This window comes from Elephas maximus, chromosome 2 (genome assembly GCF_024166365.1).
Source record: "Elephas maximus indicus isolate mEleMax1 chromosome 2, mEleMax1 primary haplotype, whole genome shotgun sequence".
Lineage (NCBI taxonomy): Eukaryota > Metazoa > Chordata > Mammalia > Proboscidea > Elephantidae > Elephas > Elephas maximus.
The window spans coordinates 119998038-120025294 of NC_064820.1; the positions used below are offsets into that span (position 1 = coordinate 119998038).

A 27257-nucleotide genomic window follows, 5' to 3' on the forward strand; every position below is an offset into this window, starting at 1 on the left:
GACAGGAAAGAAAGAAAAGACCAAGATGGATGTCAGAGGAGTCTCTGAAACTTGCTAACAAATGTTAAGCAGATAAAGCAAAAGGATAAAATGATGAAGTAGAAGAATTGAACAGAAGACTTCAAAGGGCGGCTTGAGAAGACAAAGTAAAGTATCATAATGACATGTGCAAAGAACTGGAGATAGAAAACCAAAAGGAAAGAACATGCTCAGCGTTTCTCAAGCTGAAAGAACTGAAGATAAAATTCAAGGCTTGAGTTGCCGTAGTGAAGGATTCTCTGGGGAAAATATTAGACGACGCAGGAAGCGTCAAAAGAAGATAGAAGGAATACACAGAGTCGGTATACCAAAAAGAATTAGTCGATGTTCAATCATTCCAAGAGGTAGCATATGATCAGGAACTGATGGTACTGAAGGAATAAGTCCAAGCTGCTCTGAAGGCACTGGGGAAAAACAAGGCTCCAGGAATTGAAGGAATGTTAATTGAGATGTTTCAACAAACGGATGCAGCGCTGGAGGTGCTCACTCATCTATGCCAAGAAATGTGGAAGACACCTTCCTGGCCAACTAACTGGAAGAGATACATTTTTATGCCTATTCCCAAGAAAGGTGACCCAACCAAATGTGGAAATTATAGAACAATATCATTCATATCACACGTAAGCAAAATTTTACTGAAGATCATTCAAAAGCGGCTGCAGCAGTGTATTGACAGGGAGCTGCCAGAAATTCAGGCTGGTTTCAGAAGAGGACATGGAACCAGAAATATCATTGCTGATGTCAGACGGATCCTGGCTCAAAGCAGAGAATACCAGGAGGGTGTGTACCTGTGTTTCATTGACTATGCAAAGGCATTTGACTGTGTGGATCATAACAAATTATGGATAACATTGGGAAGAATGGGGATTCCAGAACACTTAATTGTGCTCATGAGGAACTTTTATACAGATCAAGAGGCGAGGCAGTTGTTCCGACAGAACAAGGGGATACTGATTGGTTTAAAGTCAGGAAAGGTGTGCATCAGAGTTGTATTCTTTCACCATACCTATTCAATCTGTATGCTGAGCAAGTAATCCAAGAAGCTGGACTATATGAAGAAGAAGAGGGCATCAGGATTGGAGGAAGACTCATTAAGAACCTGTGTTATGCACATGACACAACCTTGCTTGCTGAAAGTGAAAAGAACTTGAAGCACTTACTAATGAAGATCAAAGACCACAGCCTTCAGTATGGATTGCACTTCAACATAAAGAAAACAAAAATCCTCACAACTGGACCAATATGCAACATCATGATAAACAGAGAAAAGATTGAAGTTGTCAAGGATTTCATTTTACTAGAATCCACAATCAACAGCCATGGAAGCAGCAGTCAAGAAATCAAAAGACACATCGCATTGGGCAAATCTGCTGCAAAGGACCTCTTTAAAGCATTGAAAAGCAAAGAAGTCACCTTGAAGGTTAAGGTGTGCCTTTCCCAAGCCATGGTATTTTGAATCACATCATATGCATGTGAAAGCTGGACAATGAATAAGGAAGACCGAAGAATTGGCACCTTTGAATTGTGGTGTTGGGGAAGAATATTGAATATACCATGGACTGCCAAAAGAACAAACAAACCTGTCTTGGAAGAAGTACAACCAGAATGCTCCTTAGAAGCAAGGATGGTGAGTCTTATATACTTTGGACATGCTGTCAGGAGGGATCAGTCCCTGGAGAAGGACATCATGCTTGGCAAAGTACAGGGTCAGTGGAAAAGAGGAAGATCCTCGAGGAGGTGGATTGACACAGTGGCTGCAATAATGAGCTCAAGATAACAACGATTGTAAGGATGGCGCAGGACCGGGCAGTGTTTTGTTCTGTCGTGCATGGGGTCCCTGTGAATTGGAATCAACTCGAAGGAACCTAACAACAGAGAGAATTATATATTTTAATTCCCGTGTTTTGAGCTAGTTTGAAGCTATCATTTCAGAAATATGTTGAAGAAATACAGGATGACAGGACTTGGATAGCACTCTAGAAAGTGCTGATTAAATGTCATGATGAAGAACAGATTTAGTAATCCCGGAAGATATTTATTGTTGTGTCTGTTCATATCTTTTTTATTGATTTCTTCTTTCCTAAAAAATTTTCCTTCTTAGCAAAACACGTACACACAAAACGAAACAAACAAAAAATGTTCTAAGTTCATTTTAGAGCAATTAGAAAGTGAAAAAGTTAAAACTCAGGCCAACCCACATTCAGACATAATTTTATCATTTTGGCCCATATTCTATTGTGTGCATATCTTATTATTTTTAGAAAAGTGAGATCATATCATACATGATGTTTTTAATTTAAGGTGAAAATTTTCACGTCATTTAATATTCACCTCTGATGTGATCTTTAAACATCCTGCCTCTGAGCTCTTTCACCTCCTTCACTGTTATTCTGGATTAAGGCAGTATTATCTCTTCCCTCAGGGACTTGCAATGGACTATTTTTTTTTTTTTTTATCTCTTCCCTCAGGGACTTGCAATGGCCTGTTTAGTAGAGGAGACTCCACCCTTGCTCCATCCAGAAGCCAGACTGATCCTTCTAAAACGTCAGGTCATTTGTTTTTCTGTTCTCAAGAAACCTAAATCCCTGCCCATTGTCTACAAGGCCCTGCAAGATTGGCTCCTCGTCTTATAGCTCTCATTTCCTATCATTTTGGAAATCCTGGTGGCATAGTAGTTAAGAGCTAGAGCTGCAAACCAAAAGGTGGGCTGTTCAAATCCTCCAGGCACTCCTTGGAAACTCCGTGGGGCAGTTCTACCTGTCCTATAGGGTCACTGTGAGTTGGAATTGACTCGACAGCAATGGTTTTTTGTTTTTTTCTTATCACTTTGGCCTTTGCTCACTGGCTACCTAGCTTATTATCAGGGTCTTATTCTTGGCTCTGCCTGGGAAACTTTTACCCAGATATTCTCATTGCTCACTCCCTCACTTCTCCGCTAAAATGTCAGTTCCTCAAGGAGGCCTTCTTTGACTACCCAATGTAAAAATGCTCCCTCTATCACTGGATTGGAGTCCCTGCGTAGCACAAAAAAGTAAGTGCTTCCTGCTAACCAAAATGTTGACAGCTGGAGTCCACCCAGAGATGCCTCAGAAGGCCTGGTCATCTACTTCTGAAAAAACAGCCACTGAAAACCCTATGGAACACAGTTCTACCCTGACACACCTGGGGTCTCTTTGAATCAAACTGAGCTCAAGGATAACTGGGCTTTGTTTTTTTAATCACTGGGTTTTTGTTTTTTATTTTATGTAACAGTTGTCAGTACCTGACATTACATTATGTTTGTTTCGTTGACATGATATATTTGTATATCTCAGTTATTTGTTTCCCTAACTAGAATATCAGTTCTAACAATGCAGGGATTTTATCTGGCTTATTTACTGCTCTAAACCCTGGTGGCATAGTGGTTAAGTGCTACAGGTGCTAACCAAAGGGTCAGCAGTTCGAATCCGCCAGGTGCTCCTTGGAAACCCTCTGGGGCAGTTCTACTCTGTCCTATAGGGTCGCTAAGAGTTGGAATCAACTCGACGGCACTGGGTTTGGTTTTTTTTTGTTTTTATCCCCATTGCCTAGAGCAGAACCTGGCACAAAAGGCAGGAACTCAATAAATATATTTTGATTAAAGGAACAGGTGGATGTACCGTTTTAATTATTAGTTCATTAATAATTATTGTATAATAATTTTTTCTTGTGAGCTTTCCATCATTTTTTCCTATTATAAGCAATTATGCCATGAACATGCATATAATACATATGCACCCTATGTTTGTTTCCTGAGATTTACAAGTCAAAAAATATGACCATTTTTATGGTTTTTGATACATATTGCCAAACTGCTCTCCCTCAAAAGTTGTTAGGATTTATATCACCCCAGAAATGAAAGTGTCTTGGAAGAAGTACAACCAGAATGCACCTTAGAAGCAAGGATGTCATGACTACATCTCACAGACTTTGGACAGGTTGTCAGGAGGAATCAGTCCCTGGACAATGACATCATGCTTGGTAAAGGGTCAGCGAAAAAGAGGAGGACCCTCAATGAGATGGATTGACACAGTGGCTGCAAAAATGGGCTTAGGCATAACAACGATTGTAAGGGTGGGGCAGGACTAGGCAGTGTTTCGTTCTGTTGTGCCTGGAGTCCCTATGAGTCGGAACTGACTCAATGGCGCTGAACAAAAGAGAGTACTTTCTTCTCACCTTGCATGAAAATGTCCATCTTTTAAACATTGTCAGTTTAATAGGTGAAAGATAATTGTTATTTAAATTTGCCTTTCTTCAATTACTAGAGCACAGACTTATGTGACTCAGGCATTTGGATTTTCTTTTTGTGAATTGCTTCTTCATAGCCATTGCAGTTTTTTTTTTTAATTTTTTTTACTGATTTGCCTTTTCTTTATTCATCGGTAAGAGTTCTTTTTGCATTAAAGATACTGACTCTATCTAAAATATGTTAAAATGTAATTTTCTCATTTTGTGGGCTTGCCTTTCAACTGATTACTATGTATTCCTATTTTGTTTAAATTTTGTTTACCATGCAGAAATTAAAATTTTACATGGTCAAATTTATTAGTCTTTCCTTTAATGGCTTTTGATTTTGCTGTCACTCAGAAAATTTTCCAATCCACTATCTGAAAAATATTCTATTTTTTTCCCAGTATTTATTCTTTTAAAAACTTAAGAAAAATACATTACAGCTGGAACTTGAGAGTAAGCTGTGAGATAGGGTCCTTATTACTTTTGGCCCTCCACTGGCTACTCACTTGCTCTCTTTTTAACAATTCATTCTTTCTTCACTATGTGTGAAATTGAGATGTCACTGTATATTACAAGAACACATACACTTGTGCCTTCTTTTTAAATAAACAATAGGTTTAAGACCTGAGCCAATCACATTAATGGAAACATTATTCCTAAGGGACAAAGTGATATTTTTTGTTGTCATCTGATTTGGTATTAGTTGTCCAGTAATTTGGTATTAGTTCTCCAGTAATATTGGACACGCAGTAATAAGAGATTCAACACCTTTGTCCGTGCTCCGTCACAACCCAACTTGGTTACAAATGTCAATCTGCTCAAAACGAAGTCGCCTATCACTTTAAATGAAGGTTCGCTTCTGGAAGACTGAGAATAGTGCATCAGAATCCTGGCCGCTCCGTGGGGAGATAGGACACAGAAGGAACCCATGGAAGGCTCGGTCAGACCTGGGGAGAGCAACTCTGTCCCAAGAGCCCCTGAAGCTGATGAAAACAGGTAGTGGGGGCTCTGTACAAAAGTGCTCTTAATTTTTCAACTGGTGATCCCGATTTTGAACGATATCACTGAGATTTAAATGCACCCGAAAAAATACCACTGAAAACTATTTGTAGTTGTTTTGTGGCCGTAGAAAAGCAAAATGTTGAATTTCTAAATCCCAGAGAGCAGTTTGTATTCATATGTGGGTGTGTCTTTCTCCTGAGACCCTCCCTTGAACTTTCCTACTTTCTTGCCCAAGTTGTCCGTAGCACCTTTGTGTTCACTGGCCTAACCACATTTCTCCAAATTTCTTCCAAAACCTTAAGTGTAGGAGACAAAGACAGGTGGAAAGTTACTAACATCCGCAATTCTAACCTCTAATAATTCCTTTGGGACAGGCACCAGCACAGTGGGGGAAGAAAAGATTTAGATCTGGAGCGTACGTGTGGCACGGGGAACTTCTGGCCGAGACCTCAGCGGCTCAGTTCCCCCGGTGCGTTAGCCTCGACCTCTTCCCGACCAGGCCGTACGTACCTCCCACCCCAGTTCTCTTTCGGGTATCTCATCAGTACTGCGTTCCATTAACCCAGCAATCACCCTCCCATCACCTCCCTAAAGGTGACAAAACTTCACGGGTTGGCACCAAGTTCCTGCCGCGTCTCCCTAACAACCGTGCCTCTAAAGGTCACCGGAAAAGGCTACGATCACGTGTTCATAAGACTTCCGGTCTACAACGTGATTTCCGGTTGTCAGAATCCCCCAGACCCGGCCCCGGCCTAGGAAGGGAAGCTACGTGGACTGAGGTCTCCGTGGCCCCAGTGGTGGTGGGCCGTGGGTGGGCTCGCCTCCCCCTGTCCCGGCTGCAATGCACCCGCGGCGCCCGGACGGATTCGATGGCTTGGGCTACCGAGGTGGCTCCCGGGATGAGCAGGGCTTCGGCGGTGGCGGCGCTTTTCCTGCAAGGTCCTTCAGCTCGGGATCGGACCTGAGCCACTGGGTCACTACTCCCCCAGACATCCCGGGCAGCCGCAACCTGCACTGGGGCGAGAAGAGCCCACTCTACGGCGGGCCCGCCGTCTCCACCCCGCTCGAGGGGCCAGCGGAGGAACCCTTTCCCAGCGGCGGCGGCGCGGTGCCGGGACAGAGCAGCGGTGAGGGCCGTGGGGGCCCGGGAAGGGGCGGGTCGGGTGGCAGAGCCGCGGCTTGTGGACTGCAGCCTGCGGACCCCGGAAGCCGCTCGGAGCGTCTGGCCTCTAGCCCCTTCTCAGCCCCTCGCGGGCCACACCCTCTGCCCTCCTTTCGTCCTCTGCCCCTGAGGCGGGCCTCTTCTTCCTCACACCTTTTCTCTGGAATCACCTCCAAAAAGACACCTGCCTTAGCCAGGGGTTGCATGGTCAGAATTGAAGGAAGTTGGGTTATTTGCTGTTCATTGGGAATTGTGTGAACAATACTCAATTCACTTGGACAGCTGTACTTCAATTATTGTTGTTTTACTTGTAGTGTTCTGATCTGGAAAGCAAAAAGGCTTTCCTTGATAGGCAGGCTTGGTTTCAAACCTGGCCCTACCACTTACAGACTAAGCGACTTTCTTACATCTGTGAACACTCAGGTTTCTCGTATTTATAGGGTAGAAGAATAACAGTTTCGGGGTATTTTTTTCTAGTGTTAAATGAGTTATGAGTAATGCTGGTACACTATGGGGCACATTGTGAACTAAAACATATTCGTTTCCTTTGTTTTCTTTTTTAATTAAAGGAGTTGTGTCTGTTTTCTAGATCCCCAGACTACTCCTATGTTTGCCCACTTTTTCCTTCAGACCTAAAAACTCCACTAAAGAGTTAGAAACACTGATTCAATTCCAGGATAAGACTTTGGAATGAAGACATAATACATGAGAAGATCTGTGTTTTAATTGCAATACTGCATGATCTAGATATTCTCCACATCTATTATGTTTATAAAATGGAAGTAATGGCTGTCTCTTCCCATTCTCCTGGACTTGTTAGAATTAAAAAAAAAAAAAACCCAAATCCATTGCCATCAAGTTGATTCAAACTCAGAGCGAACCTATAAGACAGAGTAGAACTGCCCCATAGGGTTTCCAAAGAGCGCCTGGTGGATTTGAACTGCCGACTCTTTGGTTAGCAGCGGTAGCTCTTAACCATTATGCCATCAGCGTTTTAATAGGTTGATTATATCATCAAATATTAGGTAAATTCTAGACAGCTCCACTCTCATTTCCTTATTTCTGACTTGGAAATAAAATAATATCTATTCAATTTGGGTTAAACTGGGAGGAATAAACTTTAAAAATCATCCAGTGAGCAAATGAGCATGTGAAGGAGGATCAATGACAGCCAGTGTCCTTCAGTTAGCTTTTTGACTTTTATCTGGCTTTCTTTTCATTGTGTCATACTGATCCCAAAAGTATACTGGAAATTTATAAATTAATTGAAGATGTATATACAGTTGCTACACAGTTACCTCCTTAGGCTATAAAGCTCATGTTTTTATCTTTTTTAAGTCATGTGTTGATGTTTGCAATGAGGAAGAACTTGTTAATAAAACCAGGAATTTTTTTTTTTTTTTTGGGGAGCAGTTAAGAGGCTGATGAATGTAACTTTGCAGGGAGGTTAGAAGCCTGAGAGACTTTCATGGTTAACGATAGTAATCTTCCTAACACCTTTCAGAAAATATCAGCGATATTTTCTGTTAATATTTCTGTACACGAAAGGGGAAAAGGAGGAAGGCTCCCTACCTGGGCAAAAACAGCTTTCTGTCTAGTTTGTATATTTGTCAAGGCAAGATTGAATCAAATAAGTTTTCCCAGGGACATACTTACATGGCCTTGTTCTGACTGTAAGAGAGTAGTGAAGGCTCTGCTTTATTTCAAAGAGCAGAAACAGACAGAATGAATGAATTATCCCTTATGAATGTGTTATTGTAGCTAAAATTTAATGTCTGGTCCCTTGGGGCTGTGATATCTTATCCTTACAGTTTTGGATTCTTTAGTAAAGGAGAAAGGTTTTTCCGTTTTGACACACATGCATAGGAATGTTTCCAACTGCAAACTTTTCCAGTAATACTGTAGACATACCATCAGTGGTAGCGTTTATGTACCCAGTAACCTATCACAGAGACTGAATTAAACAGCTACTCAAATATTTAAAACTTGGGGAGATAGTGAAGAAGAAAGGAAAGTCGTATTTGCCCGTTTTTTTTTTATCCTAACTACTCTTTCAAATCAATAATTTAGAGAAGTTTTACTGGTGACTGTTGGTTTAACAGGTGCTCTCCATCAGTAGCAGTGCATAACTAATTTTGTTACATGGGAGGTAAAATTGTTGATATAAGTATCAGAGCCTTCCATAGGAGATTTCTCAAATGGTTTGCAGTCAGAAATTGAAAACTGGTAGCACTTAAGTTTTACTTACAGACATGTTTAGTTTGGCCCACATGTTTTAATGCTTTTTAAGTAGTTGCTAATATTTAAAAATTGGAAGATTTTATATAAAATAACAGGAATATCATTTTTGAAAAATCACAGCTTAGAAACCCTGGGCCTACAATCCCACATGGCAGTGAATTGGAGATAAAGAGAAGTTGTGTCTTTAGAAGGTCTATACTTTGCAACTTTCCACAAGCCCCAGCAGGATTCATATGACCCTCTGGCCCCTATCAGAATTTGACTTTGGTACCTGGGGTTTAAATGAACAGTCTGTTATTAAAAGAAAGGAAATTTATTGCTTTTACAGTAAATTTAAAAATTGGTTATAACTATATTCCTTCTATTTTAGAACAGTTAAATAGATTTGCTGGATTTGGCATTGGACTTGCAAGGTAATGCTTATCTAAAGTGTTTGTATTTAAAATTTTTTTCTTTAATGTAATTTAGAATAAATAGTATTGCTTCCTTTGGGTTGATTATATGGAGGGCAGATTAAATATTGAATACATTTTGCAGAACAATTATTATTTAAAATTTTTAACTTGATTTTTTTCCTTTGCAGTAAGAGTAGAGACTGGTCATTCAATTTTATAATCACAAAGTAATTGTGTAAGAAATATTGTAATAACTTCCATGGGTTTATTCAAAGAATAAAATCACATTTAATCTTATTTTCCTCTCCCCCTCAAAAGTAGTTGTGCACTGAGCCATCTTAATAAATGTTTGTATTTATTTAGCAGCATGGAATATAGGTTTTGCTAACAACCAGCTTTTGATAATCAGGATTATATTTATTTGTAATGATCATTGACATTTTGTTTAGGACAAATTTTCAGCCTTGATTATTGTGATCTTTAGTGAATCAGTTTCAGAAATACTGGGATTGTGCCAGGCTTGCATTTCATGCCAGCATAACCTTCATTGTTTTAAACATTTTAATCAAGAAAAAAAATACCTTATTTGCATAATTAAACTTGAGGATGTTAATGTCACTAGAAACAAAGTTTGCATATTAAAGTTTTCCTTTCTGCTAAAATTAATTTTTTTTTTTTTTTTTTAAGTCTCACTGTTTAGGCTTAAGGCGTTTGTTCATTTGAGATGTTATTTATGTATAAGTAAATGTGTATGCATGTATGTGTGTTTGTCACTGTTAGTGTCTTAAACCCTCGGCTGTAGTTATTTTGTGGGGAGTACTTTCAAAAGAAATATTTGGTATATAAAATAGTAGTCAGTGCATATGTGACTTAACGCAAAGTACATCAAAACCAAAAATTTTACCGTGCGGTTCATGAAGAGCAGATGGCTTTGCTTGTAGGAACTTTGTTCATGGGACATTTTCTGAGAGAAATGAAAGAGGGAATATAAAATGTTTGAGAAAGGAGTTTCCCACATCAATCATACATATATCTAGTTTCATTTTTTATACTGTAGCTATTAATATAATATATATTGTTTTCCTTGCTTAAGAGTTTGCAGATCTGGCTTTAATTTGTTTCATACTGAGTTTTTTTTATCAGTGGAATGCTTTTGCAAACACGTCTAGACTTAAAAAAAAAAACTTTGTTTTACTTTTAGGAATGGAAAACAAAATAAGACATGATTGTCAGACAAGAATAATTTTGGATACATATGTGTTATAAATTAACTTTGGCTTTGTATTATATATGTATATGTATACGTATATATATATATTAAAAAAATATGTATCTATATTTATATAATTATTTTTATATAGTCTTTTTACAGAAAATGTACTGGCCCATCCTTGCATTGTTCTGCGCCGCCAGTGTCAGGTAAACATAATTTCTCTGATATTCTAAAACACTAGTCAACCCTGATTTGAAGTACAGAACTCAAATAAATGGTGTAAGACCACGTAACCAATTATTCCACGTGTAATGTTCCAAAATCTGTAATACATCAGTTCTCAGACTTTTGGTCTCGAGACATCTTTAAAGTCTTAGCAATTATTGAGGATTTCCAAAGAACTTTTGTTAATGTGGTATATCTATAAAAAACAAAAAAGCTCGTTGCCATTGAGTCGATTCCAAATCATAGTGACCCTGTAGGACAGAGTGGACCTGCCCCATAGGGTTTCCAAGGCTGTAATCTTTATGGAAGCAGATTACTACATCTTTGTTCAAACCATTGACATTTCGGTCAGCAGCTGAGCGCTTCACCACTATGCCACCAGTGCCCCTTAATATCTGTATAGTATATTTAACTAATTAAAAATAATAACAAATCTATTAGATATTAATATAAATAATATTTGTATGAAAAACATATTTTACATTTTTGCATATGTTGGTTCTTTGAAAAGTATTGATTCCCTGAGTTATATGGACCTTTCAGATGTTAAGACATTTGATTATATAATATCAAAAAATTACCTTCATTAAAATCACTACTAATCCCACCAGAAAAGTTATTAGGTATTGGGAAGGTCTTGATGGTGAATGCAGATTTCCCAGAATTCTAATTTTTGCCTTAAAACTCAAAGTTATTGTTGCAGCAAATACTGTCAGTTTTTGTTTTTAGTTGACAAAGCTTCCTTTGTTCATTTTTGAGAGAATATTTGTCACAAGTACGAGAAACTATAGTTTTTCTATCAGTCATTTTTTTCAAAAAAAATGGTGTTCCTTGAAAAAAAGCAGCTAGTTCAGCTTGCAACTCTGTCTTACAAGTGTTTTTTCTCATGACAGCCATCTTCTTTATGCAACATACAGAATATTAATTAGAAAATGTGTACTCAGGTCAAAATTTTATAAAATTAACATTTTTTACTGCTTCATCAAGGACATTCTTAAGTGAAGATGGCTTTGTCCACCTTGAGAGTAAATGAGGTAAAAAATGAAATAAATACTGAAATACAGTTTGGTGCTACTGCTTGATTTGTGCTGAGGAGTCACCAATTTTCTGACTTACAGCAATGGGTTTTTTTTGGCTTTTGTACCATCAGTGAAAATGTCAATACAATTAAAAAGGCAAAATTGCATTAGTGTTATTAAAAAAATAATTTTGAACTTTTGGACCCCCTGAGAGGGTAATAGGATCCTCAGGGATTAGTGGACCACACTGTGGCAAATGCTGCTATAATATAACTAAGCTTCTTTACAAAGGAATTTTTTCCCACTGCTTGTTTGCTGTTAAAGTTAGAAAAAATATAAATCTTTGTTAATTCAGCTGTTCATGCATAGCACCAAAAAATAAGTATATGTAGAGAAATAACCATTTAAATACCATGTTTCACGTTATGATCCAGGGAGTAAATATAAAGGAGTAACTAAAAAATGTGTTCTTGAAATAATACCCTTAGAATGTATAATGTCTTCTAGTATTTTCTGCCCTTAATTGATTTCACAATTCACCAACTGGTTGCAGCCTGTAGTTTGAAAAATGCTTGCCTAAAGTGAGCATGATTTGGGAAACAGTCTCCTGTTCTCTGAGTTCTCCTTGATTCCCATGTGGTAAACGGTATGAGCATTTTGCCACACTGATTGTAATTCTAGTGTTTACGCAAACATAAATATCAGACGAGGCCCTTTTTATTTTTATATTGTATTACTATGTATATTATACATTGACCTTCAAGGTTGTATTTATATAACCATGCATACCATTCTTTTAATGGATATTTAAAGTACTTTCAAGAGTAATTTTTCACATGTGCAATATATGCTGACTTTAGAATTTAACTTTTATGGTGTGACTCCATTACCTCTTTCACGGTCTTGTTATTTCTTGACAAAACAGGAAAAAAAAAACATAAAATATCTTCTTTCAGGTTAATTACCATGCTCAGAATTATCATCTCACTCCATTTACAGTCATCAATATTATGTACAGCTTCAACAAAACTCAGGTAAGAGTTAGTCAGCGTATAGATTGTATTAAAGTATTTAACGTGTTATTTGGGCTTAGTAAAGTTAAAATAAGAATAATTCCTTTTAATTTGTTTAATAAAATATCTTAACTCCTGTACTCAAAATAATGTAACATTGTAATAACATGTTTTGAATCTTATAAAATTTCACTTAATTAGTTCACCAAAAACTGCAAAGAGCTGTACTAAGCTCTGAGAACAAAGCAACGGGTAAAATCGTATGTCTTCTTTGAAGAGACTTATAGTTTAGCTATGGAGACAGAAACTTAAACAGAAGATTGTGGTGCAATAAGATAAATGCAGTGTTAGAAATATAAAATGTTATCAGAATACAGAAGAGAGGTACCTTTCAAAATAGAATTGGGCACAGGGTATGCTTAGGAAAAACTTCGGAAAGAAGGACACCTGAGCTGCATCCTTATCAAGGAGTCTCTTTTTAAATGACGAAGGTAGAGAAAGGTATTTGAAGTAGAAAGGTACAAGAGAAGGAGAGGTTATAAAGGTTAGGAATGGCGTTCAATGCAGTACAGTGACTGAACAGTAAGAAGGATAGAAAAGGAACTAGAGAAGTAAGCAGGATCCAGATTGTATAGAGCCTTCTAAAAACTGTACAATTGATCCTGAAAGTTCCAAGAATACCACTGAAGATTTTTTAGCATTGACCAAAGTGTCTTGAACAAACTTGGATTGTTTGGCAATATCTATAAAAATTTAAAATATATGTATTCTTTGATTTATTAATTCTACTTCTAGGAACTTATCCCACATAGGGGTTTGTGTGTGTGTGTGTAGTTAGATAGATAGACAGACAGACAGACAGACAGTGTCTTAGTTATCTAGTGCTACTATCACAGAAATACCACAAGTGATTGGCTTTAACAAAGAGAAATATATTTCTTTACAGTAAAGTAGGCTAAAAGTCCGAATTCAGGGTATCCGCTCCAGGGGAAGGCTTTCAGTCCATGACAGGAAGATAGATAGGTACATAGGTAGATAGGTGTATGTCTATACAAGATGCCATTGTGGAATTGTTTATAATAATGAGATTGGAAACAACTTGATATTAATCAATAGGGTACTAGTAAAATAAATTACAGTATGTTTATGTAGTGAAACACCATGTAGCTGTTAAAAATAGGATGGTAACTCTGTGTGTGCTAATATAGAATGATCTCTGGGATATTTGTTATGGTTCAGGATAGTACAAATAGTAAGCTACCACCTGTGAAAAATGAACAAAACAAAAACCTCTGTCTATCCATACGTAAAGAGATATACTTGTATACATGTACAGTATCTCTGGACAATAAATAAACTGCTACTAGAGGTGAAGAGAGACAGACTTTAACCCTGGAACACTTTTGTTCCTTTTGAATTGTACAGGGTGTATGTTATTGGTTAATAACATTTACAGAATAGGAATAACGCTAATGGTGTTGTGGAAAGGGGCAAGCCTAGAGACAGCGAGACTGTTATACTGTGGTAAAATTCGTATAAACTAATGGTGTAAGGATAGAGAAAAAGGCAGATTGTAAGATATTAAGGGAGTGGAATTGATGGCATTTGATGACTGATTAGATATAAAATGTCAGACAAAAGTGTCATCTGGATATACTGCTCGGACACTGGGATGATGAAGCTGTAGTCTAGGAAGACAGGAAATGCAGCAGAGAAGGAGAGAACCTGTATGGGGTGGGAATGAGGGAGAGAGATTGCATTCTTTGTGGATGTGTAAAATCTGAGACACCCAAGGGTCATCAGTGGTAGAATTCTCACCTTCGTGCGGGTGACCCTGTTAACGGCTCACGCCAGTACACCTCAGGTAGATTTCTCACCTTCGTGCAGGTGACCCTGTTAACTGTGCACACCAATACACCTCAGGTAGAATTCTCACCTTCGTGCAGGTGACCCTGTTAACGGCTTACGCCAATACACCTCAGGTAGAATTCTCACCTTCGTGCAGGTGACCCTGTTAACGGCTCACGCCAATACGCCTCAGGTAGAATTCTCACCTTCGTGCAGGTGACCCTGTTAACGGCTCACGTCAATACTCCTCAGGTAGAATTCTCACCTTCATGCGGGTGACCCTGTTAACGGCTCACGCCAATACACCTCAGGTAGAATTCTCACCTTCGTGCAGGTGACCCTGTTAACGGCTCACGTCAATACTCCTCAGGTAGAATTCTCACCTTCATGCGGGGGACCCTGTTAACGGCTCACGCCAATACACCTCAAGTTTTTCAGTGGTGGATCGTGTGTTCCTGTGATGCTGAGCAGGTTTCAGGGCAGCTTCCAGACTGAGACAGACTCAGGAGAAAGGCCTGGTGATCTATGTGAGAAAATTAGCCAGTAAAAACCCTGTAGATCAAAATGGCCCAAACCAATCATGGGGATGGCGTAGGACAGGGCAGCATTTCGTTCCATTGGGCATGCGATCACCATGAGTTGGGGCCAACTTGACAGACGCTGAAAACAACAATAAATGGTCATCTTAAGGACAGCACTAGTAGGGAGTTGACCACACAGACTTAGAGGTCTGAAAGAAGCCAGGACTGGAGCCATCGTTAGAATTATTTAATTAATTGGAGTGTTCATCTTGATCTAAATGTAGGCCACCCAACAAATATTAAAATGTTAGGAGATTAATTTAGTTGTAGTTCTCTACTAGAAGAGATATTAGAATTATGCCCTATTGGAAAATATTGATATTTAATATCAAATTTCATTAAGATATATTTGTGTTTCCTATTTAGGAATTAACAGAAATAATGAAACATTTTATTCATTTTAGGGACCAAGAGCCCTTTGGAAAGGAATGGGAAGTACATTTATTGTCCAGGGAGTGACACTTGGAGCAGAAGGAATAATCAGTGAATTCACACCTTTGCCAAGGTAAAATTAAGGCCCATCTAAGAAGTGTCTGAACTATGGAACAGGACAGACAAGAGTGAGGTTGATAGACATTTCTGAAATATAAATGGTGATAATTAATGATATATTGGGTGTGGGGGCTAGGGAAAGTTAGTTGTCAGCAATAACTTAAATTTCTAGATTAGAAAATGTTAACCAAGGTGGAGATTTTATGAATAAGATGGAATGGAAAGATAAGGAATTTAACTTTCAATAAGTGAAGTTTGAGATTTGTACAAGACATCTAAGGAGGAATGTCTAAAAAGATTTTGAAGCCAGAGACATATCTTTGAATGTTGTGGTATAGAAGATGTAGTCGAAGTATTGGAATGTATGAAATCACCTAAGGAGACTTAGACTAAAAGATGTAAAGTGGACCAAGGACAGAATCCTGGCTAACGTGTGTGTGCACATGTATGTGCCGTGTGTGGATGTGTACGTTTGTATGTAGTTGAAGGGATAATTAAGGGGGTAGTAAAAGATACCTACAAAACAAATTCAGAAAGAGCAGTAAGACATTGGTGAACAGTGTCCTAGAAACCAAGAGATGGGAGAATTGGAATTTTAGGAATATTAGGAGGGAGACCATAGAGAAATGGGGGAAATTTACTTCTGGGTCTTTTTTCAGTGAATAGGATGCAAGGTCATTTGGAGAAAGAAGGATGATCATTGGGGTTGTAGAAAAGGGTGAGAAAAGTGATACATGTTTGGAACAGTCCTAACTATGGGTAACGAAGAGAATCTTACAGGGACTATATGAAAGGAATGTTTTATAGAAAAGAATGTTAATAGATAATATTGGAAGTAATAAATTTGTTTAGGTGCTGTTTGTGATTTCCTATAGCACAGCACCTTCTCAGACCTTCCTCCAGGAGGAGCACGTTGGATGGAGCATGTGTTGCTCCACACTGAAGTAACCTTTACCTAATTTACTTGTGACTTTTCTCATATCATTAATATGAGGAAGGAGCCCTGTAGCCAAAGCTACCTTTGTAGTTGAGTCTTACAAATCATTTTGTTGAACTCCAACTTTGTTTTGGATTATCTCACATTTGTGGTTGTGCCAGTGTAAACATCTTGCATTTTCCTTCTAATGCTGTCTATTATTTCTTCAAGTAACTTCTCTGAATTCATCTACTTAGCATTCTATTTTAAGCACAATGAAATCTTTCTCCAATTCAATAGATACTCTTTCCAATTGGCAGTCCCTGAGTAGCAAACACTAAAATGGTATAAGGATAGGAAAGAGTTTGATTTTGGACTAGTTCGTTTTCAGGTGGTTTACCATACCCAGGCGGAGTTGTCAGTAGGCAAATGATATATGAGATTGTCATATAGAGGAGAAATCTAAACTGAAGACAATGTATTTGTGAGGTTGTAAAGCTATCGTCTTGGCTAGATTGATTAGAGAAGAAATATCTCCATCTTTCAATATCATTAATATCACATGTAAGTAAAATTTTGCTGAAGATAATTCAAAAATGGTTGCAGTGAACTGCCAGAAATTCAAGCTGGATTCAGAAGAGGATGTGGAACAAGGGATATCATTGCTGATGTCAGATGGATCTTTGCTGAAAGCGGAGAATACCAGAAAGATGTTTACTTACATTATTAGTGACTTTATTTCAACTCTCTTCATATCTTAATATAAAATATGCTTGTTCCTTTATTTATAATCTTTTTACATTTGTCATATTTATTCATTTCGAATAGAAAATATATTTTCTCAGCTTCCTGCTGTGGCCATGGTGGATGGCTGCCAACATGTCATCCTCAGAGGAGCAGCTGGCAGCGAGTTTCATCTTTATTTTTGCATCTCCCTCTCTCTTTTATTCTGTCGCCTTTTTCACCTTTTCCTCTCTATCCCCTCTATCAGCCTTTTCATTGTTTTCTGTCTTATTTACCTTCTCTTTTATTCTCCATATCCTTTTCTCCTTTTTGACTTTTTCTTGATATTGCTTTTTTTTTTTTCCTTTTTTCAGCTTGCTTCCTTTTTCTTATCTCCTTAAGTAACCTGTCAGCAAGCCCTGGTGGCACAGTGGTTAAGTGCTCGACTGCTAACCAAAGGGTTGGTGGTTTGAACCCGACAGCCACACTGCAGGAGAAGGAGGTGGCAGTGTGCTTCCGTAAAGATTACAGCCTTGGAAATCCTATGGGGCAGTTCTACCCTGTCTTACAGGGTTGCTGTGGGTCAACTTGACAGCAGTGGATTTGGTTTGGTTTTTTGGTTTAAGGTAACATAAATTGCAGGAAGAATACTAGTGTAGACCTTCATTCCAGACCTGGCAGTTTGCCTGTGTCATTGGAACATGTCTCTGTGATCTTTCTGAGCCTCACTTTTCTCATTAGTAAAATGAATGTGAGAATACTTACTCACTTATCTCACATGATTCCTCCTGGTATCAGATGAGATGAGAGGCAGTGCAGGTAGGAAGTGCAGGGTTTGGGACCCAGTTCCACCACTAACTAGTTGTATGGCTTTGGGTAAGCTATGAACTCTCTCTGAACCTATTTCCTCATCTATGAAATGGAGATAATAGGGTCATTGTGAGCGTTAGAAATAATTCATGCAAAGTGCCTTCACAGTTCCTGGCATATATTAAAAAAAAAAAAAAATTTTTTTTTTTTTTTTTCAGGGTCACAAAATTAATATAAGTAAAGATACTTTGGAAATCAGGTGCTACCCAAATGTAACATATTATTCTGCATCCCCATTACTTAATTTTTTTTTAAATTCTCATTGTTCATACATGCTCTTTTAAAGCATTTCTCCTTCCTTTACTCTCTTTCTTGTTTTCCTTTCCCCATCCATTTTCTTTTGTTCTTATCTTATCATTTTTTATATCTCCTACTTTAATTTCTCATCATGTTTATTTTTATAGTCAATTATAACTGTTCCTCCTCTTCTGTTAACACACAGAGAAACAGCTCATACTTTTCTTCTCCTTCAAACCAACACAGTTGTTTGAGGTGACATTGTCCCAGAAAGGAAGATGTACACCATTAGAAAATATATTTCTCCTACCGATTAAAAAGAAAATTAGAAACTGATTACTTTTTTGAAAATTGGGCTAATTCAAGATGTTTTAAATAACTTGGCTTATATCTTATTTAAATTTGCTTTTACTTTTTAGGGAGATTTCACACAAATGGAATCCTAAACAAATAGGAGAACACCTTCTACTGAAAGCGTAAGTGTCGAAAGTAGCAATTTTATTGGAAATGTCCATTAATTTTTATGGTGTTAGAACTCAAAAAGAAATCTTATTAAATAAATATAGTGAAGGAAATTAGAGCAATAAAATATTTGTGGGAGTAGGACTTCAAAACACAAAGTAGCAAAGCTTAGGAAAATATGTTATCTTTAAAATAAACCTTAGAGATTCAAAAGGCTAGAATCACTGCCAAATTCTTCCTTCTGTTCTTAGGATGTTTGCAAAGGTCTTCAATTTGTTTAACTTGAATTACCAGGAAAATTATTACTTTTTTGTATTATTAAGCAGAGGTACAAATTTATTTATATGGTGTTGAGCAAACCCGAAACCTTAGTGGCATTAAAATATAGTCCTAAAGGCATGTAGTGATTTTGCAACAGTGACCATTTTTGTAGATTAGAAATTTTACTCTTCACTTTTTAATTTTTTTTGAAGATTGTGAATTGGAAACCACCCCCCCCCCCCCCAGCTTGCTGGCTCCCTCTGTGGGACATTCCAGCACATTATTACTTAGTGATGTTCTATTCACCTTGAAAACCACTACTTGCCAGGACCTGGCCCATAAGGGTTAGGTAAGTCCCACCTCGATACTATTTTAAATAACTATATTTTGCAGGCTTGCAAAGTTGCGGTATTACTATGCCTAAACATTGGTGATAGGAAACAACTTTGCAAAGCTGTACAATATTGTTTTTTAATAATAAAAGGGACTTCACTTGTACCGAAGGCTGGCGTCATTCTGCTGGGTGGGAAATCTGGGAATAAATAATGATGACAGATAGGGTAATGGCAAAAAAAAAAAAAAAGATTCTTGTTCTAAATATCACTAAAAAAGACAAGTTATGGGATGAATTTTTTATCCTAAAATTTAATTATTAGATTTCTAGAATACATCAGCTATATGCAGGTAAATGTCCAAACAGTGAATCATAAATGTGCCTAGATTTTACCAGTTTACAATAAAATATTTTTTTTGCAGGCTGTTTCTGTATTGTTATTAATAAATCTTTTGTCTCTAATTGTTGAAAAAAGCATCTTATGTTACATATCTCTGAAGTTAATATCTTTAGGCTATCGATATTAATAGCTGAAAAACCTTAAAAAAATCATTGTAGCTTGAATATAAATTATGGTAATATAATAAAGCAGATAGTAAAAACAAATTGAAATCATTTTGTTTGAGTGTACTGACAAGTGTGTTTTGATTTCCACAGCCTAACTTACATGGTGGCAATGCCTTTCTATTCAGCAAGTCTAATTGAGACAGTACAGGTAAGCTATTTTTACTGTCTTTTTTTAGTTAAAAATATATATTTTTTTAATATTCAATATAGTATATGTGCCTGATTGCAGAACAAAAATCTAAGAGTATATTTTAAGAAAATTATTTCACAGATATCACACATGTGTCAAAGATTATATACTAGGCACATTGCTAGTGTATATTTCCATGCAAACTTATTTCACACTTTCTAGTTTTAATTCTTTTTATCTTTTCCATAGGCAACTATACTCTTCATTCAGCTATCTCAGACCCCTCAACTTTTTCAGGCCCTTCTGGGACAACTGTCAGGGTTATGGCTTATCCTAGGACAATAAATTACTGATTCCCTGAGCATAAAACACGACAGGTAATCATCCTAACAACGAGCACTAGGTACCCAGATGTGGTTTCCTCATAGCATTCTTTTTAAACATGCCGTTTAAAGAACATTTGATACTATATGCATGATAAGAACCAAAGCTAAAGCAATATTCAAACCAAACCCACTGGCATTGAGTGGATTCTGACTCATGGTGACTCTACAAGACAGAGTAGAACTGCCCTACAGGGTTTCCAAGGCTGTGAGTCGTTATGGAAGCTGACTACCACATCTTTCTCCCATGGAGTGGCTGGTGGGTTTGAACCTCTGACTTTTCGGTTAGCAGCTGCTAGCTTAAACACTGTGCCACCGGAGCTCCTAAATATACTGGTTTACTATTTCTGACCACATGATGGCGCCTCAAGTACATTGAATTAAATCTCATATACTTCTTCACCCATGCTCTCCCTGCGCTTACACTGCAAACTGAAGGTAGTTTTAACATCACCTCTATATAAAATCCAATTAATCATACACCCATATTCTATCAACAACATCAGATCCTCTAATATATTTTTTTCTTCAGTATGTATGAATGCTCTCTCTTGATAAAGACTCCACTGGAATGGCGTTTGGTCTTCTAATTACTCTTCCACTTAGTTCTTTTTATGACCCCATTGTTGATTTCTTATTTTATTTTTAATGCATTCATTAAGTTCTTGCTACCCAAATATACTGGCAGATTTCCTTTCCCCTTGCATTTAGCATTGTGTTAAAAAATGATACCTAGTCTTTGTTTGGTGCTACAGAGTTTACAGTCTCCAGGAAAAAAAGAATAGAAAAGTAGTTAACTTATTAAAGTAAAAACAGCTAGGCAGTATGATATATTGTGGGAAAACACAAATTTTAGCTTTAGATAGACTCAGCTAAGAATCACATTTCTGTACTTATTAGATTCATGGCTTTAGGCAAATTACTTAACTTCAGAATCTTGATTTTCTTGTCCATAAAATAGAAATAGTATTTTAATAACTAGGTTATAAAAATTAAACAAGTTATATATGTAAAATGCCCAACTCTCTATGTTAGGTTGGGAGTTTTTTTGTTTGTTTTTAACCCCTATATTCAGCCCCTTTATTTCCTACTCCAGGTTTTGCCTGCTTTCTTTTGACTGCTTTTCTAGAGCTCTTTTTTTTCCTTAGAGTTATACTCTCTTGAACATCTTCGGCTTCTTTCAGTAACCATCTTTCCTGCTGTATCCTCAGGCTCAATCCGTGACTCTCTGTTTTTATCCTAGACCCACTCTCCTGTGAGGCTCATTTATTCTCATGAATCATTTTAACTTTATTTTTATTCTTTATGTGAGTAAAATCCATCTTCATCTCAAACTCAGTTTATACAAACAATCTCATCTACTGTTCCTGCAAAAGAATCTCCCTGTGGAATCTCTTCTCCTTTTCTATTAATGGTGCTATTGTTATCTTTACCTTAAAGATGCAAAACCTTAGTTTTAGGGATTTTTTGTTGTTTTTTAAAGTAGTAAAATGCATATGACAAAACATTTTCTATTTCAACCATTTTTGCATGTATACTTTAGTAACATTAATGACCCTCACCACGTTGTGCAGTCTTCATCACTGTTCCCAAATTTTTCTGTCATCTTTAGTAGAAACTCCGTGCCTTTTAAGCAATAATTTTTCTTTTTCCCCTCCCACCCCCCTCTAGTAACCACTGATAAACTTTGGTCTCTATGCATTTGCCTATTCTAGATATTTTGTATAAGTATGAGCATAAAATATGTATCCTTTTGTGTCTGACTTTGTCCTTTGCAATCATGTAGGACATAACTACTGAGTTTACAAACCAAAACTACCATAAAATTGGCCCTTATATTTGCCCATAAGAGTACCTTTATTAGAGATCTTCCTTTTCTACATAAGTCTTTGAGTTATTGTCTAGTGTCTTTTAAGTTTTAGCTGAAGAACTCTCTTTAGAATTTATTGTACTGCAGGTCAAGTCATCACAAATTTGCTCAGTTTTTGTTTATCTGGAAATGTCTTAATTTCACCCTTATTCTTGAAAGATATTTTTGCTGGATGTAGAATTCTTGATTGACAGTTCTTTTCTTTTTATACTTTAAATATGTCACTCCACTGCCTTCTGACCGCCAACGTTTCTGAAAAGAAATTGCCACTTATTGGGAAGCCCTTATGTGTGACATTTCCCTTCTCTCTTGCTGCTTTCAGAAACCTTTCTTTATCTTTGTTTTTTTAGAGTTTGATTATAACGTGCCTCAGTGTGGGTCTCTTTGTGTTTATCCTGCTTGGAGTTCATTGAGCTTCTTGATGTATAGAGGCATGTCTGCCATCAAATTTGAAAAGTTTTCTGCCATTATTTCTTCAAAAAAAAAGTTTTTGTTTTTTTTTTTTTGGTGTCCCTTTCTGTCATCCCTTCTGGGATTCCCATGATGCAGGTGTTAGTTTGCTTAGTTGTTGTTGTTAGTTGCCATTGAGTCAATTCCAACTTATGGTGACCCCATGTGTGGTGTACCAAATTCCATTAGGCTTTGCATTGCTTTCTTGATCATTTTTTCTTTTTGCTTTTCAGATTCAATAATTTCAATTCTCTTGTACTAATTTACCGAGTCTTCTACTAGCTCAAATCTGCTGTCGAGTTCCTCCAGAGAGTTTTTTGGCACACTTATTTTATTTTACGATTATAGTATTTCTGCTTGGTTTCTTTTTATAGTGTCCAACTCTATTAATAAAAAAGGCAGAGACATTGTAGATCATAATAAGTGATAATGAGACGAATGTTTATTGAGTGCTGACTGAGTGCCATGCGTTCTCTCATTTAATGTAGCAACTCTGTGCATAAAAGGTAGATAGTACTTATCCAATTTTTATAGAATGATAAGCTGACATTTAGGGAGAAGTTAAGGAATAGTCTCACGATCACATAATTAGTAAGTAATGAAGCCAGGATTCAACCCATGCTAACCACTATCCTGCCTCCTTAGACATCATAGTAGTTGGTTTTCAAATGAGTTCTAAAGAGCCTCTTGAGGGTAGGGAAACTAGGTGTGTCCTCCTTTCTCTCCCTACCCAATTAAGAATAGCTCCCAACTTCAGTGTTATCTGTTTTATGAGATTTTATTTGAAAATGGAATCAAACGGCATGATAACATTTGAAGTCTGGAAACTATTGATGTTTTCCCACTTCAGTCAGTAAATTTGGATTTAAAGAGGACCTAGAAAGATCCTTTTTTTTGTGGCAAAATAGACAAATTTTACTCATTTTATCATTTTGATTTCAGAGTGAGATAATTCGAGATAATACTGGAATTTTGGAATGTATTAAAGAAGGAATTGGAAGAGTGATAGGTATGGGAGTGCCTCATAGCAAACGACTACTTCCGCTTCTTTCCTTGATCTTCCCTACGGTGCTGCATGGAGTTCTTCATTACATCATCAGCTCAATCATTCAGAAGTTTGTCCTACTAATTCTAAAGAGAAAGACTTATAATAGCTACCTAGCTGAGAGCACTAGCCCTGTGCAAAGTATGTTGGATGCTTATTTTCCAGAACTTATTGCTAACTTTGCTGCCAGTCTTTGCTCTGACGTTATACTTTACCCATTGGAAACTGTTTTGCACCGCCTTCACATTCAAGGAACACGTACCATAATTGACAATACAGACCTTGGCTATGAAGTGCTTCCAATTAATACACAGTATGAGGGGATGAGAGACTGTATCAATACCATAAGGCAGGAGGAAGGAGCGCTTGGTTTTTATAAAGGGTTTGGTGCTGTTATAATACAGTACACACTGCATGCAGCTGTTCTACAGATTACCAAAATTATTTACTCTACCCTTCTTCAAAACAGCATTTGAGATTTAGGCTTCATCACTGGTTAGTCAACGAGACATAACCTGGATTCTTTGTTATGAAATTACGAGGGTTGAAAGTGAAATACTGGGGAAAAAATGGATTGGAAAATGAAACTAGTAGAAAAAGCCCATGCTGATCATATTCAAACACTTCTTTTTTGGATCAAAATTATTCCATATTTGAAAACTCAGTAAAAATAACGCTTATATGAATTAAACTCTAGCTAGTATAACACTCACGCTGAAGTGAAAAATAAAGATCCTGGGCAGAAGCAAAGTTGTCATAAACTATAAAACAAAATTGCATAGTCCTGAATATAATCCGTCTGACCTTAATATTTGTTATGTGTTTATTTTACTTTCTAAATCAATATTGGTATATCTTCCTTAATACAATATACAGTATCAGGAGGTCATAGTTTACCTTTATGCAAATAAATTATGCCACCAATGAAAAAGACTAGAATATTAGATTTGGCAGTCTGTAAGCAAGAGCTTAAAAATTTTTAAGTGCGTTGCCCCAATATAACTATTTTTAATGGCTGATTTTTTCTATATAAAGCCATTTATGTACACATAAAACTTGACATTTCCATTATCCCTACAGACCAGGTTATTACATAAAATGAAGTCATGTAGTTTCTGCTTGAATATCACCAAGAATAAAACATTAAAAACCAAGGAAAGATTTAAGTTCAACATAAACTAGTTGGCCCAGTGCTCCAGTGCCAGCAATTTAAATTTGTCAGACATTTATCAAGCTTGATTTGCTTGGCTATTTATGTGAACCATCAGGTTATTTTTAGAGCTATTCTTAAAAAAGAGAGAATATAAAATAATCATGACAACTATTACTGTTTCCACATTTTCAAATTGTGTACTAAAAAGAACCTTACTTGCCTTTTCATTTCCGAATGACTTGTCTTAGAGGAGACAAAATTAAAATTCACTGGGAAATTTGTGCCTCAAGAGCCTTTTGTATAGTCATCATTGAGTAATGACTTCAGTTTTCATTTTCTTTCAGTTTTTGCTTAGTGTGGTTTGTGGAACTAGATACACATAAAAGGAAAAGCAAACTTAACCTTGTTGCCTTTTATTTAAACTTATTTGGATGAACACTGAACTAAAAATACAAACCTTAAAGGGAGCTTGGTCCTTGTTTTTTATGGATTTCATGAGAAGAAAAAGTACCTTTCAACCAATAATAAGAAAAAAAATGTTGAATCAGTTTAATTAAAAATTTCTATTTCTAAATTTAATTTGGTGGGTTAGGCTGGTCTTTGTATAGTAAAATGATGTTGACTGATCTATCATTAAACATTCTTAAGTTTTATTTCCTCATGTGGGTGATCAGAGTTTTGCTGTGAACTATTTAATGCACTGAATTGTAATGACTTTTCACTGATGTCTCCTCCATGCAAACAGAATTTATTTTACTTTGCTAAATGTCAGATAAATGGTTACTTTTTATGATTAATAGTGTTGGAACCAAAAAGCAGTATGTAGGTTGGGACTGTCTCCACTGTCTTATAAATGTGCTGTTGTTTTTTTTTTTAACAATACTGAAGCACATGAGTTTTCCATTTTTAAAATCCACAAAGATGGGAAAACCAAAATTAAATACCACTGATCCCATGTATTTTATGGTTAACCTTTTAGGTTATGGTTTACTTTGTCCAACCTATGGCATGTATATTGCTTTCATTGCTTTTGAACCACTAAGTAATTTTTTAGACGTTTTAATATGCCCAACATCCTTAAAAACATTAATTGTATTTTTTTTTTAATAATCAAAGAAAGTAATTTCAGACAAGAATAAGCTTCAGAAAATTTCAAATTAGTTGTCTTTCTAGAAGAACAGAATCTGGAATTAAGCATTTACTAATGAAAATCTGTAGGACTCTTCATCTTGTTTAAAAATTTAATATTTCAAGATCATTTGTTGAAAGTTAACATGAAAATGCAATTATATAAATTTGTTTCATTATAAAATCATTACATGTCTGATAGGCTGAACCAAGTAAGTACAAGTTCAAGTAAGTAAAGCTGGTTTTTTCTCTCTTTGGAGAAAGAGAATACAAGTAAACATTAAAACTAAAAAAATACTATTTTTTTTTTACTGCCATTGCAAATTAGTTGAAATATAAGTATCTTTAATATTCAAGCACTTAAATATTGTCAAAGTATATTTAACTGAATTTAGAAAGAGATCAGTGGAAATAACAATTAGAGACACTCCCTTTTTAAAATTATTATTTTTCTTTAACATGGGTACAGATATCAACTATCCATGGCTAAATTTCTTGAGATGATAATAGCTTAGAATAATATTTTTTAAATTCATTATAAGTAGTAGTGTTGTGAATATTTTATTAAAATTATATTGTTCCATAAGCCCAGTGGTCATCTTACATAGGCCAGATTTGGGGCATGGAGCTGAAGTACGACATGTTTGCCTTACTTGATAGAGTTTTTTAACTTGAGTCAAATAATCTGCCAGAGATTGGATTAGAAACTGAAAAAATATGGAAAATATGAACGTACTCTGTTATTAGAATTTGTGAATTGATTTACAAAATCTGATGCATACAGTTTTTTTCCCTTGAGATAACCTCCTGAGTTTTATTTTGCTTATGTGTGTGCCCTTGAAAAATACTCCCTAGCTTAAGAAGGTTATTTATTCGAGTCTCCAAACTTCCATAAAACATAAGTATGAAATGGCAAAAACAAGCTAATTTCGAAATGGCTATAGGCTGGGGATTTGATAACTTAACCAGGGTTTTCAGAAACATAAAACCGGAGAGCTAAGAGGTCTTGCTCACTGTTGCAGATGTGCCTGACTACTCACAACTGTCTTCATCACTGTGTGTGTAGTATCTACAAAAAGCAGTCACTATTGATTGAACACAAATGCTTCACTATTTCTCTCCATATATTCATGTGTTTGCTTAGAAGACAGAAAACACTGCTGATATTTGCTTTATCAGTGGAGACTGTGAAGTTACATTGTAGTAAAGGATGTGATTCAGTCTACTTGATATTTTGAAACAGAAAA

General features: G+C 36.6%; 1 protein-coding gene across 1 annotated transcript; it reads left to right on the forward strand.

Moving 5' to 3' along the window:
• Positions 1–5987: 5987 nt before the first annotated feature.
• Positions 5988–27257, forward strand: SLC25A46 (solute carrier family 25 member 46). The gene is made up of 8 exons (XM_049872044.1): positions 5988–6419; positions 9066–9108; positions 10452–10509; positions 12504–12581; positions 15394–15494; positions 18647–18703; positions 19942–19999; positions 23627–27257. Exons 1-8 carry the CDS (start codon positions 6134–6136, stop codon positions 24203–24205), a joined length of 1260 nt encoding a protein of 419 aa, XP_049728001.1. The 5' UTR covers positions 5988–6133; the 3' UTR covers positions 24206–27257.

Coding starts and splice junctions, on each gene's coding strand:
- SLC25A46 (XM_049872044.1), top strand. CDS start 6,134: ATGCACCCGCGGCGCCCGGACGGATTCGATGGCTTGGGCTACCGAGGT. Junction 9,109..10,451: donor TTTGGCATTGGACTTGCAAG/GTAATGCTTATC, acceptor ATTTTTATATAG/TCTTTTTACAGAAAATGTAC. Junction 20,000..23,626: donor GTCTAATTGAGACAGTACAG/GTAAGCTATTTT, acceptor TTTTGATTTCAG/AGTGAGATAATTCGAGATAA.